Source organism: Lupinus angustifolius, chromosome LG17, assembly GCF_001865875.1.
Source record: "Lupinus angustifolius cultivar Tanjil chromosome LG17, LupAngTanjil_v1.0, whole genome shotgun sequence".
In the NCBI taxonomy this organism is placed as follows: domain Eukaryota; kingdom Viridiplantae; phylum Streptophyta; class Magnoliopsida; order Fabales; family Fabaceae; genus Lupinus; species Lupinus angustifolius.
Window position 1 is genome coordinate 19,619,228 of NC_032025.1, and position 24,361 is coordinate 19,643,588.

The 24,361-nt window shown below is 33.4% G+C and overlaps 1 protein-coding gene and 1 pseudogene across 1 annotated transcript; one reads left to right on the forward strand and one right to left on the reverse strand.

Annotated features, from left to right (window-relative positions):
• On the forward strand, positions 2,022 to 3,242 carry LOC109330629 (putative GEM-like protein 8). The gene is made up of 3 exons (XM_019564882.1): positions 2,022 to 2,197; positions 2,268 to 2,542; positions 2,833 to 3,242. Exons 1-3 carry the CDS (start codon positions 2,134 to 2,136, stop codon positions 3,007 to 3,009), a joined length of 516 nt encoding a protein of 171 aa, XP_019420427.1. The 5' UTR covers positions 2,022 to 2,133; the 3' UTR covers positions 3,010 to 3,242.
• LOC109330951 lies at positions 6,773 to 10,517 on the reverse strand (annotated as a pseudogene).

The following is a 24,361-nucleotide window of genomic DNA, read 5'->3' on the forward strand; positions in this document are numbered from 1 at the left end:
TGCAGCAATTCTAAATGGCACGAAATAATACTTATTAGCTGAGTCACGACCAGGTCGCTCTCTTTAAGACGTTTCGTGGCAATGCCCAAAATGTGCAAGCAGACTATCAACCACGCCATCCCTAGGATAAAATAACCCATATCTCTATTATCGAATTCTTACTGCACTATAAGAACCGATCTCGAATACACCAACCATAATATGGCTACCAGTGCCAATTCTCGAAATTACCCACAATATGGCTACCCGTGCCAATTCTCTTCCCACAATACTGACTACCAGTGTCAGTTCTCGAAATCCTACAATATGACTACATGTGCCAATTTTCTTCCCACAATATTGACTACCAGTGTTAGTTCTCGAAATCCCACAATATGACTACCTGTGCCAATTCTTTACCCACGATACTGACTACCAGTGTCAGTTCTCGAAATCCCACTTTGGCTGTCAGTGCTAATTCTTAAGTGCCACGGAAAGAAAGGGGAAGAAGTTTGCCGGAAATGCGTCGACGGAATATTAGGGGGAGAAAGAAAAGTTGAGAAAACGCTTTCAACTTGGTGCAAGTTAAAATGGAGGGAGAAAACCTCTATTTATAACATGAGATTTTTCTCATGTTCCTCATTTCTCCAACGTGGGACTTGGGAGCTTAATTTTTATTTTTTCAAAACAAAACTCTTCCATGTGGGACTTGGAGAGTTGTTTTTTCAAACTTTTCTATGTGGGACTTGAGTATTTTTTATATTTCACACCCAAAAGTTCTCACTCATGGTTTTCAACAAACCATGTTCCAACATAATATAGGTAATATCTATCCACTTTAGTGTGAGGATTTATATAGTCATAGTCAATATATTATCTATCAATTATTTGTATTACTTATTTACTTATATTTAAAAGTTAATAAAGATTAAACTTTAACAAGTTAATAATACAAAATGACTATATAAAAGACTTTTATATTATGAGTATATACATATTGTTTTTCAAATAATATAGAGGTGAACTTTCCAAAGTGGCTCTCAATCACTTATCTATCAAATATTAATGGTTTGAATTATTTATGTCAAGTTCAAAAACTTAAATATTAGCTAACTTTTCTTTGCTTTAAAAAGTTGCTTTCACACTCCACGGGAATGAAGATCAGTTTTTATCAATCATGTTCAATCCAATAAAATTATAACACTTATTAAAAATTTTGAATAATGAAATTTTTGTTACTTGACAAAATTTTGTTGAATTGAGAGATAATTTTAAATATGCTTTTCAAACATGTGGCCTTTCTTTTCAAATATTTTGCGCCCAAAAAAGTGCAACGCGTTTTAGCAATTAGGATGGGAGTTTCCTGTCACTGCAATTATTGACTTCTCAATCTACTGGCAAAAAGATGTCGGTATACATTGCATATTATATAAACTAAATTATATACATCGACACTTCCAGATTTTTAGTGAAATTACATAAACTATCATTTACTTTTTTATATTTACACAAACTTTTCCTAATTTTTAATTTTTATAGTCATTACATTGACCACCCTGTATAAGAAATAAGTGTAATCTTTTAAACAAAAAATCTTTTAATTGCATTTATGATATTTTTTATTTAAAAGATTACACTTATTTCTTATGCAGAGATGTTCAATGTAAAAGTATAAAAACTAGGAAAAATTTATGTAGATGTAAAAAAATGAGAATAATTTTACTAAATCTCATTGCACTCGATGTAATTTAATCTATTATATATATGTTTTATCAATAAGAGATAGAGCCTCTATACAATGTAACATTATTTGCCCTCTAACTTGTGAATTTATATTTTCCTCGTAACTTGAACCTCCACGCAATGCTTAAAATTATGAACATTCACAATCCCAAGCCCTACCTCATGATAGTATTTCAGGCCGTTCTTTTTTCCATTAATTTTTTATTTAACATATTTTTCATTTATCCGAGATGCGACCCAATTTAAAATAACGAATTTCAATGGGGTTTGAAATACAAAAAGTAGTCCATAAAACTTGAGTCTATTTAAAGTGATAGAGATAAGCTACTCGAACTAGAAGCTTTAGTGAAAGACAACTGTTTACAGCAAATAAATCTTTGTTCTCAGATTCTGAAGAAGATATTTGAAAAGATGGAGCAAAAGAAAACAATAGCCAGAAAAGGCAGCAGTTTTGCGTGCAGAATCCAAGAACATGGTAAGTCATATTTAGAAATATTCACTCAGTTGAGTAGTAGATTGATTAATTTGGGTGTATGTGATTTCAGTAAAACTGGGTCCCAAACTGTCCGAAACTCTTAAGGGTAAGTTGAGTTTGGGTGCTAGGATTATACAAGAAGGTGGGAGAAGGAACATTTTCAAGCACATTTTTGGGATGCAAGAAGAAGAACAACTCTTGAAGGCTTCACAATGCTATTTATATACAACAGCTGGTCCTATTGCTGGAATTCTCTTTATCTCCACTGAAAAGGTAGCATTTTGCAGTGAAAGGCCTATAACCTTCACATCAGAAACTGGACAATTGGTTCGGGTACCTTACAAGGTAACCTCATTTTTTGCATTTTTTTAATTTTCTATTTATTTTTGTTAGACCTCACTGCTCGACCATCACCAGGGAGTTCCATTGTTACTAGATATGAGAAGAATAAAGAGCTACAAGTAAGACACCACATCTTGGACCAAAACCACAATGGTTCTAAGTGCCTTTTTCACTCTTTCACTTCACCTCTCATATCCGATGTAGGACTTTACAAATCGAATAATTTTTTTGCAACTTTTTCTCATGTATTGCATTGTTTTTGTGCTGATACGAAGTTGCTTGCTATTATGCAGGTTTTGATACCAATAGGGAAGGTAAAAGAGGTCAATGAAAGGAAGAATATGAACAAGACAGAACAGAAGTGCATAGAAATAGTTACTCAGGATGATTCTGAATTTTGGTTTATGGGGTTTTTGCGGTATGAGAAAGCTTTCAGCAATCTTCAGAAAGTCATTTACAGGTCCTGTTAACTCTTCAACTGAAAATTAACATTGTTAAGTCTTTAATGTTGGAGACATACATAGTCTTTTTGACAGAATGGAGAGTTCTACATAAATGTGAATCGGATTTTAGTTTTCAAGCAATATGACTGTCAAGTTCATAGTTCATAGTTCGTAGTTCTTCTCTCTAGTGCACTGTTGCTGCATCCCTTATATTAAGAACAGGCTATTATGTTGTATGTCATGCAAAAAATTCACTGATATCCTTCATGATTAGGCTGAGGGGGTGAATGCAAGATTTTCAATGAAGTATTTGCAAGATAAATGTTATTCAATAGGGATCTACATTAGAAGACTATAATAATTCCTAACCGTTAGCTATATATAAAATAAATTTACTGGTCATAGCAACTAAACAATATTTTTTATTAGGCAAATTCTTATTGCAAGATTTTCAATGAATTACTTACAAGAAAAATGTTATTCAAGTTATATAAGACCATTTGGCAGAGAACAAAGGAATATTATCAAAATATTTACAGCTGGATTCTTGGTTAGCTTAACAGCCTGCTTTAAATATCGTTTGTTGGATAAGTACTTACTTTAAATACATTTGAACTTTTAATTGAATTAATGCAAGATTTTTTTTATAAAAAACATGAAAACTATGGAACCGAACCATTCATGATCAGTTCGATTTGGATTTTACAGTAAAATTTACAGTTAATTGAGGTGAATCTAGTATGTTTTTGTGTTCCGTTCAAACCTTTACACCCTTACTTACTTCCATACCCAGCTTTTAGGACTTGGACTACTGTGGCGCGTAGGTCTAATTGGGGTTTTAGATGTCGATTATATGCTTGCTGTAGAGTGTTGATCAGTCATAGAAAGTAAAGTGCATCTGCACAAGAAAGTAAATATAATTAAAGTAGGTATTGCATCTGCACAAGAAAGTAAAGTGTTGATCAGTCATAGAAAACTTGAAGTCAGTGAAGTTATAAATTGGATATGTATCAGAAATGAATAAATTCTTAAGCCTTTGGCATTCCATTGCCCAATGTTTTAAATTGCGATTACAGTAGTCACCATTGCAGTTATTACGATTAAGGTCATTACGATTGTTGCGATGCAGATTGTGGTTGCTGTAGTTTGAATTATATTGTGATTAAAAAAAGTGAATTTGGTACGGCCCAAATGCAGTTCTGTCGCAGCTCGATGCGACCATATCATTATGATTTGGTGTTACACTGCAATTGCGATGTGATGTATTGCGGTGTTCACCGCAACTGCAATATTGCAACCATATCACGTGATGTGGTCTGCAGTTTGAATCAAACAAAATTTTAAATGCATGTTCATGGCTTGTCGATTGAGGATTTTCTTATGTCACAAGTGGAATGATTAAGGTGGCTGCCAAGGACTAGGCTTGGCAATGTAGCAAGATGAGACAGATTTTCGCTCAACCCACTAGTTCCAAATATTGTAAAACCAAACTGAGAACTCTTGCTGTAGCTTGTGGCAACACAAGCAAGAGTAGGAATTCTTGCTGAATTGATGAGCTTCTAAGAAGCTTCACATCAACAAGTAAGATAAGAGTATTATTATTATTATTCTATACCGGTAGCAGAAGAACCCGACTCCGAATTTTCAAAACTCATTGCCAAACTGTACAAGCTTCAGAGATGTGTGTATGTTAGCTCCATCAATAAAAGGCTTTCTGATATGACATTACATGAGCTGAACTAAGAGGTCGTTATGATATTGAGGAATGTGATGTGAAGATTGTACGGATATGGATGGATTGTGCGGTTAGCTTGAGTCTCAAGCCATAGTAATCTAGAAACCAGAGGCTTGACTACAGAGCAAAGATTGAGACAATGAAAGATCAAACTGTCTATTAATTTGATCCTTGCTTCATTAGTCCCATTTTGGGGACCAAGGTGAGACACATTTATCTTTTCGAAACCATGTGAGAAAGGTTTTCATCTTTTAGAAACTAATCCTTGGGTGTACCTAATATCTACAAACCAAAGTGGAAGTTTAGTCTAACTTGAATTGGCACAAGATGCAAGTCTAGTACTAGTGTAGAATGTTTGTCATCAAATTTTGGACGAATTTGAAAAAGCATTCCTCATTAAAGGACTCTACTTAGTTTTTACTTCTCCAAGTTTATGTCTCGAAATCCATTAACCGATAGTGGGTGTGATCTGAGAAATTTCATATATATATATATATATATATATATATATGGATAGGTGTCTAATGCATCTACAATACTCATTTCTATTAGTTTGGTGTATCACCAAGTTTAACTATCTTTTGTATATGATACACAACCAACTATTATCCAGTAATTATAGTTCGAGCACCTTCTAAGAAGAGAGAAAGGGGTGAGAAAGAAAGAGGTGAAATATATTAGATTTTTGTGATGTTTGTAATAAGAGAAGAATGAGAGAAAATGAATAGAAAATATATTTTCTTCTCTTTTTCTCTTGTTTGGTTAGATAGAAAATGATAAAAGAAAGATGATGTTATGGTTCAAATGACAAATATGTACCTAAAATAAAGAAAAGAAAGAGAAATATATTGTTTTATTATTAATCAAAAATAAATGTTATAATTTTAATTAACATTTTTAATTAATATTTTTATATCTAAAACAGACTTATTTATATTAGTAGTATTTAAAACAAAAAAATATTAAAAAAAATTGAAGGACTTTTTGTACATTTAATTCAAAAAACTTATATTTTCTATACTTTCTCACTAAAGTATCATTTTGTGAAATATGTAATATTCTTTTAATTACTAACCAATAATATCAACAATAACTATTACAATTAAATAGAAAATAAGATGTAAAATTAGGAGATCAATTATTTGAGGGTATTATTTGCATTTTGTATAAATTATTCATCATCCTCTCATTTTCTTCTCATAAGTGGGAAGAAAAAAATTTGTGGGACCCACACCTTTTTTACTCTCTCCCTTCTCTTTCTCCTCTCAACCAAATGAGAAAAAGTCAAAACTTCTTCTTAACTTCCCTCTCTCACTTTTCTCTCTTCTCTAATTTTATCCTATCATACAAAGGCTATAGTTGAAGCACCTTCTATTTTTTAAAATGGAAAAAATTTATTTTGCCCTTATTTTTTACTATTCTATTTTAAGATTTTCTAATTTAAAAAAATTCTTCCACTTCTTTCTCTCATTTAATTTCTTTTTTCTCTATTTCTCCTCCTCATTTAATTTTCTCATCGTGTAATTTATTTCTCTATTTATTCCCTCATTTAAATTTTTTATTTATTTTTCTCTCAATTAAAACTTCTATTTCTTTCTCTCTTACACGTTTTGAATCCATTTTATTTCACTACTTCTTCGCGTCACTCCTCACTACCTCAATATTCCTAATTATGCAGAATAATTCATCTTTGTTGTAGAATTACTTTTGTTGTACATATCCACTTATTTCTCTAAATTTTCCTTAATCATGGCCTAATCTCAACCTCCCACTACCACACCCACTCCCAAAGCCATAGACGCTTAATCTTAAGTTTTGAAGCTATAGAAGTTAGAGCTTGAATTATAATACACTTATATTAAAGCCTTGGAGGATTAGACTTATTTTAGTTATTTGTTATGAATGTTTATTTAAGTTATATCTTTAATTTAATGCATTTTGATATTTTTGTGTATTTATATATGTAAGTTATTTTTGTATTTTTTTCTTAGTTGTAGCGGCTATCCCACTATAGTATTTTAGGGTCGTCCACTGCACTTCGCTATCCGCAATTGACTACCTAGGCAAAGAGTGTGGGACTTGACCATCAATAATACTAGCAGTTCTAACGCCTTCTACAAGCAATGAGCACAACAATTCACATTAAAGAATCATGCCACCACCAACCTTACCATCTATCATCATCTTCTTCACACTCTTTATATAAATCTCCTTCACCAAGCTCTTTGAATGATCCTTATCCGACAATATCTCTGCCACACACTCCCAATGCGACTGCAATTCCCCAACCATTGTATCCATATTGATGTTGTACAGTTGTCTAAATTCAACGGTCGCCACCCACATTATAACTGAATTGTGATTGATATTTATCAGCTCGATCCATCTGCGCCACCTCGCTAACAAATCCTAGGTTGGTGACCTTACGGTTGGGCATGTCGTGAGGAGGCGACCATTAATGCCGGATAGGCCAACAGCGGTGGTGCCAGCCTTATTGATTAGTGAGACAAGAGTTTTGTTGACCTTTCCGGTGAGGACCATAAAAATGATATTCATGGTGTTAGCATCTATGATGCAGATATTGTCGCTGAAGATGACCTTGATGTTGAGGTGGGAAAGCCACTAGTTAATCTCGGGGCCGCCACCGTTGTGGACAAAGACAGGGCGGTGGCCAACGCAGTAGGAGGATCATTTCGTTGATGATGGAGGTTGGAGCGTGAGGACTTCATGGCCACGATGCCATACTTGATGGTGATGGACTAGGCTCATATGTGATATGGGTATTTATGAAAACTAGGAATTCAAAGATGTATTTGAAGGAATTAAGAAATATTAAGTTGGTTTTCTTGTAAAAGAAGACGAATTTGAACATCTTATTAATACAAGGCAATGAATGAATTACAGAGGAGGATTACAAGTACATACAAATAAATTTTTAGTGGAAAATGCTAAAAGTAACAAATAACTTGTTGAGAAAGTTATTTATAAAGAGAACTAACTTTCATTCTCAAAGCTATTAACTACCTTCCATTGCCAACTAACTTCCTGTTACATGTAGCTTTCTTTTTACAATATAAAATTCATATTATTGCCCTACCCTTGGAAATATTCTTGTCCTCAAGAATAGAAATAAGGAAATTGTTTGCAAAGATCAAAGTAAAACTCTCATGTAACATCCTCTCGCAGTTGGTGTTTCCATTTAATCAAGACCTTTATGGCTACATTCCTCTTCTCTTTACCCTCATTCGATCTAGAATGGTCCCAGGTTTTCTTGGGGAAGTGACCTTTGTTAGTAGTAGTATAAGTGAGTGGTTGAGCAATGTGTTTCTTCAATTGTGAATCATGGAACACATCATGTACTTTAGAGTGACTTCACAGTTATAACTTGTATGTCACTACAACCACCTTGCTTAATACTAGAAAAAATGCCAAACTATTTGGGATCTAGCTTCTCAATCACCCTAGCAACTACAGAGATTTGGGATCTAGCTTCTCCCACATCAAAATGTTTATCACTTATATGCCTATCAGCCACTTGTTTCACTTCTATGACCATGCATAATCTCACAAGAAGTAGTTTGAATGGAAGTGTGAAATGTGGTATTAGACCACCATTCTGTTAAAAGAAACCACTTAAACCATTGATAATGGTCATTCATACACATACACCTCAAATAAATCTCAAGACCTGTTCACCACCTCTAGCTACCCATATGTTTGAGGATGATAGGTTGTGGACAAGTTAAACTAGAGTGCTTGAAATGTCGTAAGTTTATGCCAAAATTGACTAATGAAAATAGGATCTTTATCACTATCACTAGTTATAGAGTTTGGGAACTTATGTAATTTAAAGATATTATCCATAAAGGATTAGGCTATAGTACTGGTAGCATAAGCGTGAGCCAAAGGCATAAAATGAGTATCCTTACTAAGCCTATCAACCACTACAAAGATGGTTTGTTTACCATGAGAAGAATGAAGTCCTTCTATAAAATCTATAGTGATATGTTTCCAAATTGGTCAGATTTGTAATAAACTTGGTGAGGTGTGAAGTGTCAAATTGGTCAGATTTTATACACTCTTTTTATGTCACTTTAACTACTTAATCAGCTGAAATAAATGAAATTATACTAATATATGATTAAAATTTGTTTAAATGACCAAGTCTCACCTTTGGAGTACTTTGTAGGCTTAATCCAAAAGAATAATTGCAAAAAGATAAGTTTCAGACAATAGCAAGAATTCAGCCACGACTAATCCGATAAAGTGATAGCTCATTTCTTCACTGTTGGATCGAGCTGAATTTTGGATATTTTTTTTCTAACTGAAGGGTCTTCAATGTGAACAGTCGGATTGTCGAAATGAGTAAAATCATTTGCTAAGCACAGGTTTGTGTGCTCAATGCAATGGAGAAAAATTCTGAAATTTTACCAATGTGTCCTTCGCACTTAGCACAATGGGTGGTGTGCTGAGCACATATATCATCATTTAGTCATTATTTAAGGACTTCCAACTCAAACCAAAAGACACGCATTTTGTAATATTGATTTGTAATACTTCTTTTCTGAATTTCTAGGGTAGTTTAGCTCATTTTAGTTATGAGATCAATGTGTAAGTATTAGAAGAGTTAATCTATACTCATTTGTGTGTGGTATTACCACCCCATGAGTTGTGTTTTATCCCTATCTTACTTACACCTTGTGAACATGAGTAGCTATAATCCTTGTCAGGATTGAATGTAACATGAACTTGATGTATAAACACTGACTCACCATTAATTTATGGAGTTTTGATTATATTTGAGTTTTGTATTTACTTTACGTTTGCTTTAACTTTGCTAATCTTATTGCATGATTATTTAATAATTTTCTTAGTCACTTACTTGCATTATTCTGAACTTGCACAACTCAACAAAAAGTACATTTTCTAGAAATAGACTTGTATTATTTGACATCTCATGCAATTTACTTATTAATATCTAGACATAATGATAATCTTGTAATTTTATAACTCCCAAATTGAATGGTATATATTACTAGTCATAGATGTATGCATGAAGGTTCATAAAACTTAATTTTATCATTGTAGTTGCTAGACATAGAACTATTTTTGGTAAAGTGTTAGTATAGACCAAGACATTGGCGACTAACACAATTGTGGTGTTACATTTTAACTCAAATTGCATGCATTACTAGACATAAAGACATGATTTTGCAAATCATAATTCTTAATCTTATAAACTGAAGTTGCTAGACATAGGGTATTGTTGCATAAGTTGCTAAATTGACTAAGACAATAACATTTAGTAATTTGAGGTCATTGTATGGAATAATAATTACTAAATAAATTTTATTTAAGAATCAGGAGTGTACAGAAAGTAAGTGTGAAGTTTAGTCCTAGCTCATTTTATCATTGTATTGCAATTCTAATTTACTGTGTCGCCAAACAAACAACCATTTGAATCATAACTTCAAATAATAATTTTTAGTTGAAATACTAGTATCTAGTAAGTCCTTGTGGATACGACAACCCCTACTCTATATTTGTTTGTGACACCGATGTAGTTTTGTACTCATATTTGTCGGTTAGAATGAGGCAACAATGTCATATTTACACCTCTAACGTACTTGGCATTATTGAATAAAAGTTTTGACATCTTTGTTCAACTCCTTCCAAGGAAGTACAAATTTGACCCTTTTAATAGTTGCATTTCTACCTGAGTGACCCACTCGGGCAATATTGTGGAACCAATGCAGTAATTCATGTCTAAGTTGAGCTCCTCTCCACCACCAATTTGCATTTTCTTCTTAAATCCACACCATTCCAAGTGTAATGCTTGTGTAAGGTTGAATTCAATGTAAAATGAGATATAAGTCTCACAGGATTTTAATCATTGGTCCAAGTTGACTTGATTCTATCTATCATGCTAGAGTGAACATCATGGACTACCAATGCCAAATATTCCACTGCTTTTATCATGATTAAAGGTTATGCAACAACATTATCCTTAGCTTGTTTGTACTTAATGGAAAAATCAAATTCCATGAGTTTAACTGACCATTTTTGTTGGAAAGGATTATTAAGTCTTGGATCCAAATGTTTATTCAATAGGTAATACCTCCATTTTTATACTACAAACACTGCTTTGATTAAGTTCATTTTCATAAGTGGACATGGCTTGTTGTTGTTGATTCGACACTCTGGTGATGAAGGCAATAAGGTGATGTGCCTGTATTAAGACAAACCCTATTTCTTGTCCTGAAGCATCCACCTCCAAAACAAACTCTTGAGAAAAATTAAATGAAGCTAACAATGGTGTAGTGGTTAAAAATTCTATCAATTTTTTGGAATGAGAGCTTAGCTAAATTAGACCACTTAAGTCCTTCTTTCTTGAGCATATAAGTTAAGGGTCTAGCTATTATTCCATAGTTTTTCACAAACCTTTTATAATATCCAACCAAACCCAAAAATACCTCTTATTGCTTGATAGTGGTGGGTAATGGTCAATTTTGCACTTCTTGGATCTAAGTATGGTCAATAAACACCCTTGATATTGAAATAAAGTGACCCAAGTACTCTACCTTCGGAACTCCAAAGTAAAACTTAGATTGCTTGACAAATAAGTTGTGCTTTCTCACAACAACCAAAACTTCTTTAAATGAACAAGATGTTCATATAAAGTATTGTTATATATGAGTATATCATTATAGAACACCAATAGAAACTTCCTCAAGAATTCTTGAAATATAATGTTCATTAAGTTTTGAAATGTGGCGGGAGCATTAGTGAGATCAAAGGGCATTACTAAGTACTCTAATTGACCATTATGAGTCTTGAAAGTTGTCTTGAATATATCCATAGGATCCATTCTAACTTGATGATATCCAACTCTAAAATCAACTTTAGAAAAAGATATTGGACCATGTAATTCACCCATAAGATTATCAACCAAGGGAATAAGAAATCTATCTTTAATTGCCCTTATTCAGCTCCTTATAATGATACATATAATCTCTAGGAGCCATCCTTCCTTCCCATCAGAACCATAGGGCTAGCATATGGACTATTGCTACATTGTATCACACTACAGTCCAACACCTCTTTGCATACCTATATGGTGTTTTTCATAGGTTCAACGGATTGCATCAATGGAATCCTATGACCACACCCTTCTCTTCTAGGAGGCAGTTGATTAGGTGGATCAAACAAATCAACATACGATTTCAATAGACTACATAATAAACCAAGGATTACCTCCTATAGAGCATGAGTGGTTAAGGAATGCAACATACAACATTCTTCAACACAAGCTTGTATCATAGATAAGTGTACTCATTTGTCCAAGTTCCTCTCCATCTGGTGATTTTTACAGTTTTACAACTCAATTGAGATTATCCACTCAATACTTGTATTCTACCCTACACTTAGAATTATATTCTCAATATGTCAAAATTGCAAGTAATATCCCCCAATGTTACTAGTCACTCAATCCGAAGGACAACATCCTAATGGAATCAACATTACATCTAATGTAAAAGTGGTATGTTGTATAATTCAATTAAAGATCCTAACCATAAAAGCTATTTGAACTTTTGTCCCATACGTCACAATGACAATTAGAGGCTTTAACTCGTCAATCCTACACCCAATTCGTCTGGCCATATGAATATCCATGAAGTTATGAGTATCGCCACATTCAATGAAAATGTGCAGAGGTCTCTCTTGATATATACATGTGATCCTCAAAGTTCTAAAATTTGCTACTCTGAACTTACTCAAAGTGAGTCTGTCAACAGTTTGGTTTTGAAGCTGAACCGGGTTCACAACTATGATTGGGACGGTGAGGGTTTATGTGTGAAAGGGAATGTACGGTTAGGGTAATAGTTATAGGTGTTTGTGGAGATGATTGAGAATGATATGTAGAAATTTTTGGTGTCACTCCTGACATTATGAACAATAAATAAGTATTATAGAGTGAAAATTGCAGCTTCAAGAGTTGAGAGAGACAACCATCATTCAGACTGAAACAAAGTAAACACATAACAGTAATTAATACTTCTATCATATTTTCTTCCCCCTTTAATTTTCTTATATGTTTATATTTCTCTGTATTCCGTGACATCATATATCCTTCATCTTTTTTTATTTATCTTTCCTACATCACTTGCACACACAAAAAGAATGATGAAGGGGAAGCATTGCCCTATGTCAAATATGGGATGACTTAATATTCTATAGTGTTAGGTATTAGTGACAGAATACACATAGAAGGGGGGTTGAATAGGTGTCGCGGTTCCTAAATATTGTTATTCGCACCAAAGCCCTATTCTGGAAAATCACACAGTTAATCGGTTAAAGGATTGCCTTAATCGATTAAATCGCACTTAACAAACAGTTTTTGAATGGCTCGATTACACAACCACTCACAGATTATACAGAAATGATACATCATATATATTTGAACAGAAATGATCTTTATATGGCAGAGTTACTATATTCAAAATATCAGCTACAATAAGCAATTAAAAACATCTTAAAACAATAAACAGATGAGGGTAATAAACAACCTCCAACAAGGTTTTTATACTGGTTCGTTTTGCAGTCCAGTATAAAACTACATCCAGTCCTCCCCTTCCGATCTCGGGAGATTTTCTTCACTAAAATAGAAGCCAATGTATATTACTTACACACTTCCAATTACAAGACCTTGAACACTACCTTCTTGAATTACCAGAACACCTACCTTGGTTTGACCTTACCTATCGCCTAGGAAAACCTTTCCTACGATCCAGTCACAGCCAAGAGTATGTTCTAAACTCAAGACCTTCAAGTCTTGGTGAAGACTCTCTATATCTCATTGGTGGAACAACACCAAGAGACGACTTTCCTTGTTACAAAAATACAACAAAAATAGAGTAATGTGAAATACAAAATAGCTCAAACATTACAATTAAGAACAAGCTGTAAACCCTATACAAATCTCACAAATTATTATGAATATGTATAAGATCATAATCATGAAGAACATGTAATTTCTACCCTAAGAAATCTCCAAAAGAAATGAAAGAATCATGCAAGATAATTTCTACCCTAAGAAATCTCCAAATCTTCATATTTTGTTGCAATTTATCTATGTCATTTCCAAATTATATTTTTAAATTATGTTGTCTGCAACTAACCTTAATAGAATGTCTTTTTATTAGTCATGTTAATTTTTTGTTTATTTTTAGTTTAAGTTTAACAAAAAAATTTAAATCACATCAAGTAGAGCCCAATTTTTTTTTAAGGCTTGAGGACAAACTTTCATTTAAAAAGGGGGGACAAGACTTGATGTAATTTAAAAAATTTCTTTTTTTACTAGATTGTGTAAATATGTAAAAATTAAAATTTGTTTGTTCAAAAAACTCAAAAAAAATTGGACACCGAAAACAAAATGGCTAAAACAAATTTTTTGTTGGCTATAGTGTATGCATTTGAAAAATTATGAAGCTACCTTATAAGCTGAAAGGTAGTCATTTACACTAATCGTGTTGTGATAAAATATTTGTTGACTAAGACGAATTCCAAGTCGTGACTGATCTGCTGGGTCTTGTTGCTCCAAGAGTTTGACTTGGAAATCTGGGATAAAAGCGATAAATAAAATGTTATTGTTGACTACCTTTCGAGGTTGGTCAATTCAGAGGTGACCTCAAGTGAGAGGGAAATTGTTTAGGCATTTCCCGATGAGAAATTGTTTCATATATGCGAAAGGCCATGGTTTGCAGACCTTGCCAATTATAAGGCGGGTGGGATCATTCCCAAACTTGAATATCAAAAGAAAAAACGATTTCTCCAGGATTTCACTTACTACTTATGGGATGATCCTCATTTATTCCGAATTGGAGCTGGAGGGCTATTGTGCAGGTGCCTAGGCTCGGATAAAGCTAAAAGCATCATTTGGCATTGCTGCAACTCGCCATATGGAAGGCATTATAATGGTGAGAGGATTGTCACTAAGGTCCTCCTATCTGGCTTCTATTGGCCAACTTTGTTCAAAGATGCACATTCAATGTGCATAGTTGTAATGCTTGCTAACAAAAGGGTGGCATTGGGCGGCGCAATGAAATGTCGCTCCAAAATATCCTAGAGTTCGAAGTCTTCGACTACTAGGGTATTGATTTTATGGGTCATTTTCCATCCTCTAAATCTAATATGTATATCCTTGTGGAGCTGGATTATATATCAAAGTGGGTAGAAGCAATAGCCTCCCCCACTGCTGATGGCAAAACGGTGATTAAATTTTTAAAGAAAAATATTTTTAACTGATTTGATACACTGCAGGTCATCATCAGTGACAGAGGTTCACAATTCTATAATGCTCAGCTTGTCAAGGCCCTGAAACATTATGGGATGAATAATAAGGTTGCTTCACCTTACCACCCACAAAATAATGGGAAATCAGAGGTATCCAACCAATATGTAAAACGCATTCTTGCAAAAATCGTTCCATCGTCTCAAAAGGATTAGTCCTATAAGCTAGACGATTCCATTCGGGCATAGCGGGCAACATTCAAAATACCTATAGGGTGTAGCCCATTTTAGCTCGTTGATGGCAAATCTTTCCATTTACCAGTAGAGCTAGCCCACAAAGCTTATTGGGCAATCAAGTTCTTGAAATTTGATGGAACATGGATGGTGACAAGCGTATAACTAAGATACATCAATTAGATGAATTCAGGCTTCAGACGTATAATTCATCAGAGTTATACAAAGAGTGAATTAAGAAATATCATGGTAGTAAGTTTGTCAAAAATGAGTTTCGAGTAGGCCAACAAGTGCTACTCTTCAACTCTAGACAAAGACTTTTCCCTAGAAAGTTGAAGTCTGAGTGATCAGGACCCTTTGTGATCAAAGATGTTATGCATGTGGGGCTTTTAAGTTGTTGGACCCCGACCACTCAAAAAACTTGGGTAGGGAATGGGGCAAGAATTAAGCCTTATTTGGGTAATGAGACCCACTAGCTCGCTACTATTGCTCACTTTATTGAGCTATGACTTGGCTATCGTCAAACTATTGACATTAAATGAGCACTTCTTAGGAGGCAACCCAACAATTTTAATTTACACATTGTATTTCTTCTACTTTTGAATTTGTGAACCTTTTAATGTTTTTGATTGTGTGTAGGTGGAGAATTATTTTGTTGGACTGAGGAAATCCCACATTCCACGGAGGGGTGGACTTAGCCTAAGTTGGGGAGAGCAATGCGATCTATATAGTATTTTCTTTCCGATTTTGTTGATTAACATGCTGCTTGGTTGGGTATAAAATGTTTTGACTATAAATGATTAAATTGCATGAATAAATGTTTTCTTACATGAAAATTTAAGTACTCAAGAACAAATTCTTATGATTTGTATACTATCTAAATGTGCAAGACAATGCTAGACTATAACTCTTAGGAAAATGTAATTGATAACATGAAGCTGCTTTAAGTCAGGAAGTGTATGAGTAAGTTGAGAGAAAGTGAGATGTATGTATTCAAGGTTCCATGATATTCTAAAAAATTTGTGACAGCTTGCACTATTTGTTTTGTTTTCATCTCTAAAAACATGGATTAAGATGATAGAAATTTGGAAATGATCAAGGTAATTCTTTGAATGAACCAATTGGCCAAACATGTCCTAATAACTGAAAGTGCAAGTGTCAAAGGTTGCACTATTAAATTGCCTATGTTTTGATGAAGACAATGATTCAATTGAAAGCTTGAAGACGAGTCAACAAATCAACATGCCATGGACTCAAGGATCTCATATCTAGACTAGGCTTTTACAATAGTCACTTTTTGAGTCTTAGATGTGTGTCCTAGATATTGAGTCTAGGTTAGGTAAACCTAGGTGCAATTTTCACAAGTCTTAAAAATAATCAAATCATTTACATGAGACATGCCATCTAGATTATTATATGTTAATGCATTAATCATATATGTTATCTGTGCATCTTAGGCATAATATATTGGTAAAACATGTATAGTTGATAAGCATAACATATAGGTAATTTACCATTTTACCATTTAGCTGAAAAATATGTTAGTTAATCGATTAAGGAAGGAATTAATCGATTAACGTGAATTCGGTTTTAACAGATAATGGAAAACCTGAAATCAGTTATTCTCAACAACCCGTTAATCGATTAAAAGGACACTTGATCAATTAACTAGGTCTCAGAAAGAATTTCTATATAAACTGTGTTTTTAGGTCTTGCATTAAGAGATCATTCATTCATTTTTAGAATTGCTAGTTGCATATTTTTCGTGCTCAATTGTGTCATTTTAGGCAGAGAGAAATGCATTGTGGGATAGTGAGAGATAGTATCATGTTTAGGGTTTAATTGTGATCTAATTGTGTGTGATTAATATGTTAACATTTGTTATCTTCTTTTGCATGATTCGTGCATTTATTTAGAAGAATTCTAGGATAGAAATTCTCTTTTTTTGCACATCAATTAACTCATATGTATTCATGCTTACTTGTGAGTCTTGTATAGGTTTTTAGCTGAGTTTTAATTATGATATTTTGAGCTACATTGTGCTTGATAATACTCTGTTTTTTGTATTGTTTTTGTGTTGTAATAAGGGAAGTCGTCTCTTGGTGTCGCACCACCAAAGAGATTCAGTGAGTCTTCACCAAGACTTAGAGGTCTTGAGTTTAGAACATTTTCTTGGATGGGGCTAGATCGTAAGAAAGGTTTTCTTAGGCAATTAGGTGAGTCAAACCAAGAAATTGGGTTCTTGGATTCAAGAATGGAGCATCTAAGTTTGTGTATTGGAAGTATGCATGCAAAAATACATTCGTTTCAATATTAGTGAAGAAAATCTCCCGAGATCAGAAGGGAAGGCCTGGATGTAGTTTGCAAGTGGACTCGCAAACGAACTAGGATAAAATTCTTTGTTGCAGGCTTTTTCTATCCTTAATCTCTTTAAATTTCAAGTTGTAATATTGCCTAATTTTAGTTGATGATTTGGATACTGTAACTTTGATATATTGAGTTTAATTTTGTTCAAGCATATTTTTTTTATCTGTATCTAATTATCGGTGAGTGACTAATCAATAAGCCACTTCGCATCTTGCTGTTTTCTATGAGTTAATCGATTAAAACAGAGTTTTAATCGATTAACTGGGGCTTTTCCTGAATAGGGCTTCGGTGCAAAAATCGGTAATTGGTAACCGCAACACCTATTCAATCCTCTCCCTTCTAGGTGTGTTCTGTCCACTGATACCTAACAATAACATCATCCTTTGTTATCCCCCTTGAGCCTTTAAAAACATGGATTAATATGATAGAAATTTCAAAATGATCCAGGCAATTCTTTGAATAATTGGCTAAACATGTCCTAATAACATCATCCCTTGTTAGCCCTTTTGAGCCTGAAATATATTTTTTATTGTAACCTCTTGCTAGATTGAAAATAACATGATCTAGTCCTAGTAGGATAAGATAACAAAGATGTATAATCATAAATAAGTTGGGGAGAACAAAAATAATGATGTATGTTTTGTGGAAAATTATGTGATCACCACTCATCTAAACAAAAGCAAAAATAACTACTCTACAAAATGATAAAGAGTATGAACAAAAGATGAGTAGTGAAGAAAAGGTAATGAGAAAAAGGAGACAAAGAAGCTTTAAAAGAATACACTAATTTGATAAGTGATCTCTTAGACTATAAGAAAATTTGTGTACTTAGAAAAACCAAATCTTTTGTAGTCTAGCCATATTACAACCTTAAAAGACCTTAGTGATCCTTATCATCTATCATCTTGATCGAATGCATGAGATCATACTAAATCTTATTATTTGTTTTTTTGTTGCATGCTTATGAGAGATATACACTCAAACACTTCAAACACTATTGAGAGTTACACTTCCTAACTATTGGCATATGAATTGTTAAATTGATAAGTTCATAATTGAGTATGTTGTTAGAAAAGACTTGAATGAATTAGATAGTATATGAAGACTAAGTCTAAAAGTTATTGGCTTACTTGCTCATTTATGTGGATGACATGTTCCTAAGTGCTTACCATGAATTCTATGTGTTAGTAAAACCAAGCATGTTCAAATAAAACTTAGCTTGACTCTTGCTTGGGGACAAACAAGGTTCTATGTTGGGGAGAGTTTATTAAGTGTTAAATTGATCTACAAAGAACATTTAATTTTTATAGCACTTTACAACTTAATCAACTAAATCATTGAAAAAATACTATTACATGATTAAAAGATCAAATTTTGGGATAAGTTTCTTCTAAATAGTTTTGTAGGCTTCTATTGGACAAAAGAGCATGAAAATGAAAGTTTCTAAACTCAACTTGGCCACGCTTCGTGCCAGATCCGCGCCTAGCGAATTTGACAGCATCTGATATATGCGCTCAACACCATTGCCACGTTGAGCGCAAGAAGAGCCACGCTCAGTGCACATCCTGCATTGAGCGCCCAAATTTCAGGAATTATAAATTAGCTACTATCTAAAATACGCTCAGTGTCGCCTCCACACTCAGCGCAACCTGGTTCAGCCAAAGGTCACGCTCAACATAGAACGTCATGCTCAGCATAGAATGTCATGCTCAACGCAGACTGGTGCATCCAAACATCGGGCCAAGATAGATGGATCTCACGCTCAGCGCAGCAATGGTGTGTTGAGCGTAGAAGTCGGCATCAGAATACCATTTAAGGAGCTCTAAACCATTTCATTTGTACACGACTTTCCTACTTCGAATTGTACTTTGATTGTTAGGTTTTCTTTAGAGAGATATTACAACCTTAAAAGACCTTAGTGATCCTTATCATCTATCATCTTGATCGAATGCATGAGATCATACTAAATCTTATTATTTGTTTTTTTGTTGCATGCTTATGAGAGATATACACTCAAACACTTCAAACACTATTGAGAGTTACACTTCCTAACTATTGGCATATGAATTGTTAAATTGATAAGTTCATAATTGAGTATGTTGTTAGAAAAGACTTGAATGAATTAGATAGTATATGAAGACTAAGTCTAAAAGTTATTGGCTTACTTGCTCATTTATGTGGATGACATGTTCCTAAGTGCTTACCATGAATTCTATGTGTTAGTAAAACCAAGCATGTTCAAATAAAACTTAGCTTGACTCTTGCTTGGGGACAAACAAGGTTCTATGTTGGGGAGAGTTTATTAAGTGTTAAATTGATCTACAAAGAACATTTAATTTTTATAGCACTTTACAACTTAATCAACTAAATCATTGAAAAAATACTATTACATGATTAAAAGATCAAATTTTGGGATAAGTTTCTTCTAAATAGTTTTGTAGGCTTCTATTGGACAAAAGAGCATGAAAATGAAAGTTTCTAAACTCAACTTGGCCACGCTTCGTGCCAGATCCGCGCCTAGCGAATTTGACAGCATCTGATATATGCGCTCAACACCATTGCCACGTTGAGCGCAAGAAGAGCCACGCTCAGTGCACATCCTGCATTGAGCGCCCAAATTTCAGGAATTATAAATTAGCTACTATCTAAAATACGCTCAGTGTCGCCTCCACACTCAGCGCAACCTGGTTCAGCCAAAGGTCACGCTCAACATAGAACGTCATGCTCAGCATAGAATGTCATGCTCAACGCAGACTGGTGCATCCAAACATCGGGCCAAGATAGATGGATCTCACGCTCAGCGCAGCAATGGTGTGTTGAGCGTAGAAGTCGGCATCAGAATACCATTTAAGGAGCTCTAAACCATTTCATTTGTACACGACTTTCCTACTTCGAATTGTACTTTGATTGTTAGGTTTTCTTTAGAGAGTTTAGCTTACTTAGTTCATTGAAACTAAGTGTAAGCATCATAGGTGATAATTGTTACTTGATTATGTGTGGTTCTACTACCCCATGAGTGTATCATCCCTATCATTTTTACATTGTGTGAATATGAGTAGCTAAGAAACTTTTAGTTGAGGTTAAATGTAGCACATGCTTAATGTAATCATCTTTGATTCAAATATATTCTAAGAAGTTCATTTCCATTTTAACGTTTTTGTCTTTACTTAATGATTGCTTTAGTATTGATCAGTTTTTGCATGAAACTAGAATACTTGCTTAATTTATTTTGCATGAATTTTGAACTTGCATTACTCAACAAATATTGCATTTACTAAACATAGACCTGTTTTATTTGCCATTGCATTCATGTCACCTTTAGTACCTAGATATAGAACTAATATTGTGATTTTATAACTCTCAAACTGAATAGCATGTGTTACTAGACACAAAGGCATGTTTGAAGGTTCATATATCTGAATTTTATCACTGTATTTACTAGACATAGACTTACATATGATAAAGTGCTAGCATAGACCAAGACATTGGCGGCTAGCACACTTGAGGTGTTGCATTATTACTCAACTTGCATACTTCCATCACTAGTCATATGTGCATGATATTATAAGTCATAAATTTTATTCTTGTGTATCAAAATCACTAGACATAGGTTTTTCTTGCATAAGTGACTAATTGACTAAGACATTAACAATTAGTTATTTTGAGGTGTTTTATGGACTAGTTGTTCTAATTGGTATGAAATAAAATAATCAAAATGGAAACTGAGAGTGAGTGTGAAGTTTAACACCGACTACATTTATCATATTATAAACTCCAATCGAAGTGTTTGTGTCATACAACAAACAATCTAAAACTATTGAGTTGAGAAACAATCTATAGTTAAAAGACTATAGTTTTATAGAAATTTCATGTGGAAACAATAAAATTAATTTTTCTATACTTGTTTGCGACACCTAGATAATATTTTATACACCTATTTGTCGGTTGGTAGATTTCAGCTAAACTTTCTTGGTCAACCAAAACATTTTGGAACATAACATTGGCCATACAAGTAAGAATGACTAGAGGATTTTTTGTGCGAGAAAACCACATGATCATCGTCATCCTCCGCGAAGGTGATCGGAGGATGCATAATTGAATTATGTTTGTTCGCGGAGAAGATATAGAGTCCTTCTCCTCTAAACCTCACTTACAACATGTGACTACAAGTCCTTGAGGTTACGAGTTCGAGTTACAAGAAGCTCTCTTTGAGGGAATAAAATACAGTAAATAATATTTAAGCTTAAAGAGTGACACACTTGCTAAATTCACAAGCCTAGATGGGTCGTATGTCTATGCTAGTGTGTTATATATGTCACTTAATTGATCATATCACCTTGATTCGATGTAGATTATGATAGAATGATCCCCTACTTTTGGTGCATATCTTGCGTGGGTATTTATTCCTTAATTGTGATTTATACTTAGATTATCACATAGATTTATGTATGATATAAGATAAGTTGATCTTCGATATAGTCTTAGGATTATAGTTAATATCCAATGATATTTGGCATTTAATGACATATTTAGGCATTATTTTGGCCCTTAGCCTAGCACTCTGATTACTCAGGGCTGAGATAACATTGGCCATACAAGTAAGAATGACTAGAGGATTTTTGTGCGAGAAAACCACATGATCATCGTCATTCTCCGCAAAGGTGATCGGAGGATGCATAATTGAATTATGTTTGTTCCTGAAGAAGATATAGAGTCCTTCACTTCTAAACCTCACTTACAATATGTGACTACAAGTCCTTGAGGTTACGAGTTCGAGTTACAAGAAGCTCTCTTTGAGGGAATAAAATATTGCAGATGGTATTTAAGCTTAAAGAGTGATACACTTGCTAAATTCACAAGCCTAGATGGATCGTATGTCAATGCTAGTGTGTTATATATCTCACTTAGTTGATCATATCACCTTGATTCGATGTAGATTATGATAGAATGATCCCCTACTTTTGGTGCATATCTTGCATGGGTATTTATTCCTTAATTGTGATTTATCCTTATATTATCACATAGATTTATGTACGATATAAGATAAGTTGATCTTCGATATGGTCTTAGGATTATAGTTAATATACACTGATATGTGGCATTTAATGACATATTTAGGCATTATTTTGGCCATTAGCCTAATACTCAAATTACTCAGGGTTGAGATAACATGTCAGAGTCCTTAACTGAGATCTTTAGTGATCATATCTGATATTCTCACAAGTTTTAATCTGATTCGGGTCACAGGTCCAAATATCGGTCCATTTCAAGATTAAAAAGAAACATTACCAAAAAATAAATGCATGTGAACAAAATAAAAAGTATACAAAGTTTTGAGATTTATTCAACAAACTTTTTAAAAATTACACATGATGCATGATGCATAAAGTTGCTGCCAGTGTCAACTAATCTATAAAATATCATATATTCTCATTCAAAGTATTAAAGAATTAATAAAAAAACTAAGTATATTTTTTTCCATCCGAATATGGTGCACGAGATATATGCACATAGAATAGAATATATGTGATACTAAAGCACAAGCATTGGGAGCAATGATGTTGAGGAGAGTGGAGAAGAAATGCTTGAAGAAATGGAAAGAAAAAAAACAATGGGATAAAATTCGTGAAAAGTGCATGTTCGCGGTTATTGCACGCAAACACTGAAAGTAAGACTAGACTTAGTCCGAGTCGTAAATAGACAAAACAAAACAAATCCAACAACACCAACTCCTTGTTGGATCCTTCATTATTCCATCATTACGCCAATTACGATGCAATGTTTTCCTCAATACTACTTTCTTTCTTTTTTTTATTCTAATTATTACTTTTTTCTCAGTAAAACGATGAGAAGTTAGTCTATCTTGATCAAAATTTCAACAGTATTGAGCTTGAATTTAGGGGTGTAATGATTTGGTTAGGTTTGATTTTTGGTGCAAGACATTGACCGGTCCAAATGATATTGTTCACTTCAATTCTATTAATATTTAATTACTATATAAGAATTGAATTGACCATAAATAATTTACTTTGACTCCGCTCCATGGTTTATATGTCTTTAAAAAGTTGTTGCACTTCAAATTATATTTTATAAGCTACATTTTATCCATTTCAACTATCATTTTAGCTAACACATTAACATATAGACTCCAAAAGTTAAAGTACATTCATATTCATAATTGCTTAACACAAATTAAAACAATTTGTACTCAAAAAACATATCAAAAGACTACTACTATGAAAATGATTAAATGATGAAATAATATCAAGAGGAAGTTCTTATATGTTTGATTATCATAGTAACATTATTTGATTAGTATTGTATCCTTACTTCTTAAACTGTCTAAAAGAAAAGAAAATGTCAAGCCACTTACCATCTCAAGTGTTATATCATCTTTATGAGGATAAATATTTGTTTTGGAAATACATTGTCAAATATTAAAGAAGAAATATAAAGTTTGTATGTATCCATAGTTGAAACCTTATTGGAGCAAAATCTTCAAGATTTTATACTAATAAAAGGGATCTTTAATTAATAATAAACTTAATACATATTGATCATAAGGTACACTAATATACTTGAGTATATATTTCATAATATATGTGTATACCAATTTTAAGCATACTATACATTTTTATTCAAGTTTTCTAATATCATAATTTCAAATCAAACAAGCAATTATCCATAAAAAGTAGAGAAGACTAACATTTCTTGTACTATAGGAATAAATTATTTAACATATTACATAAATCA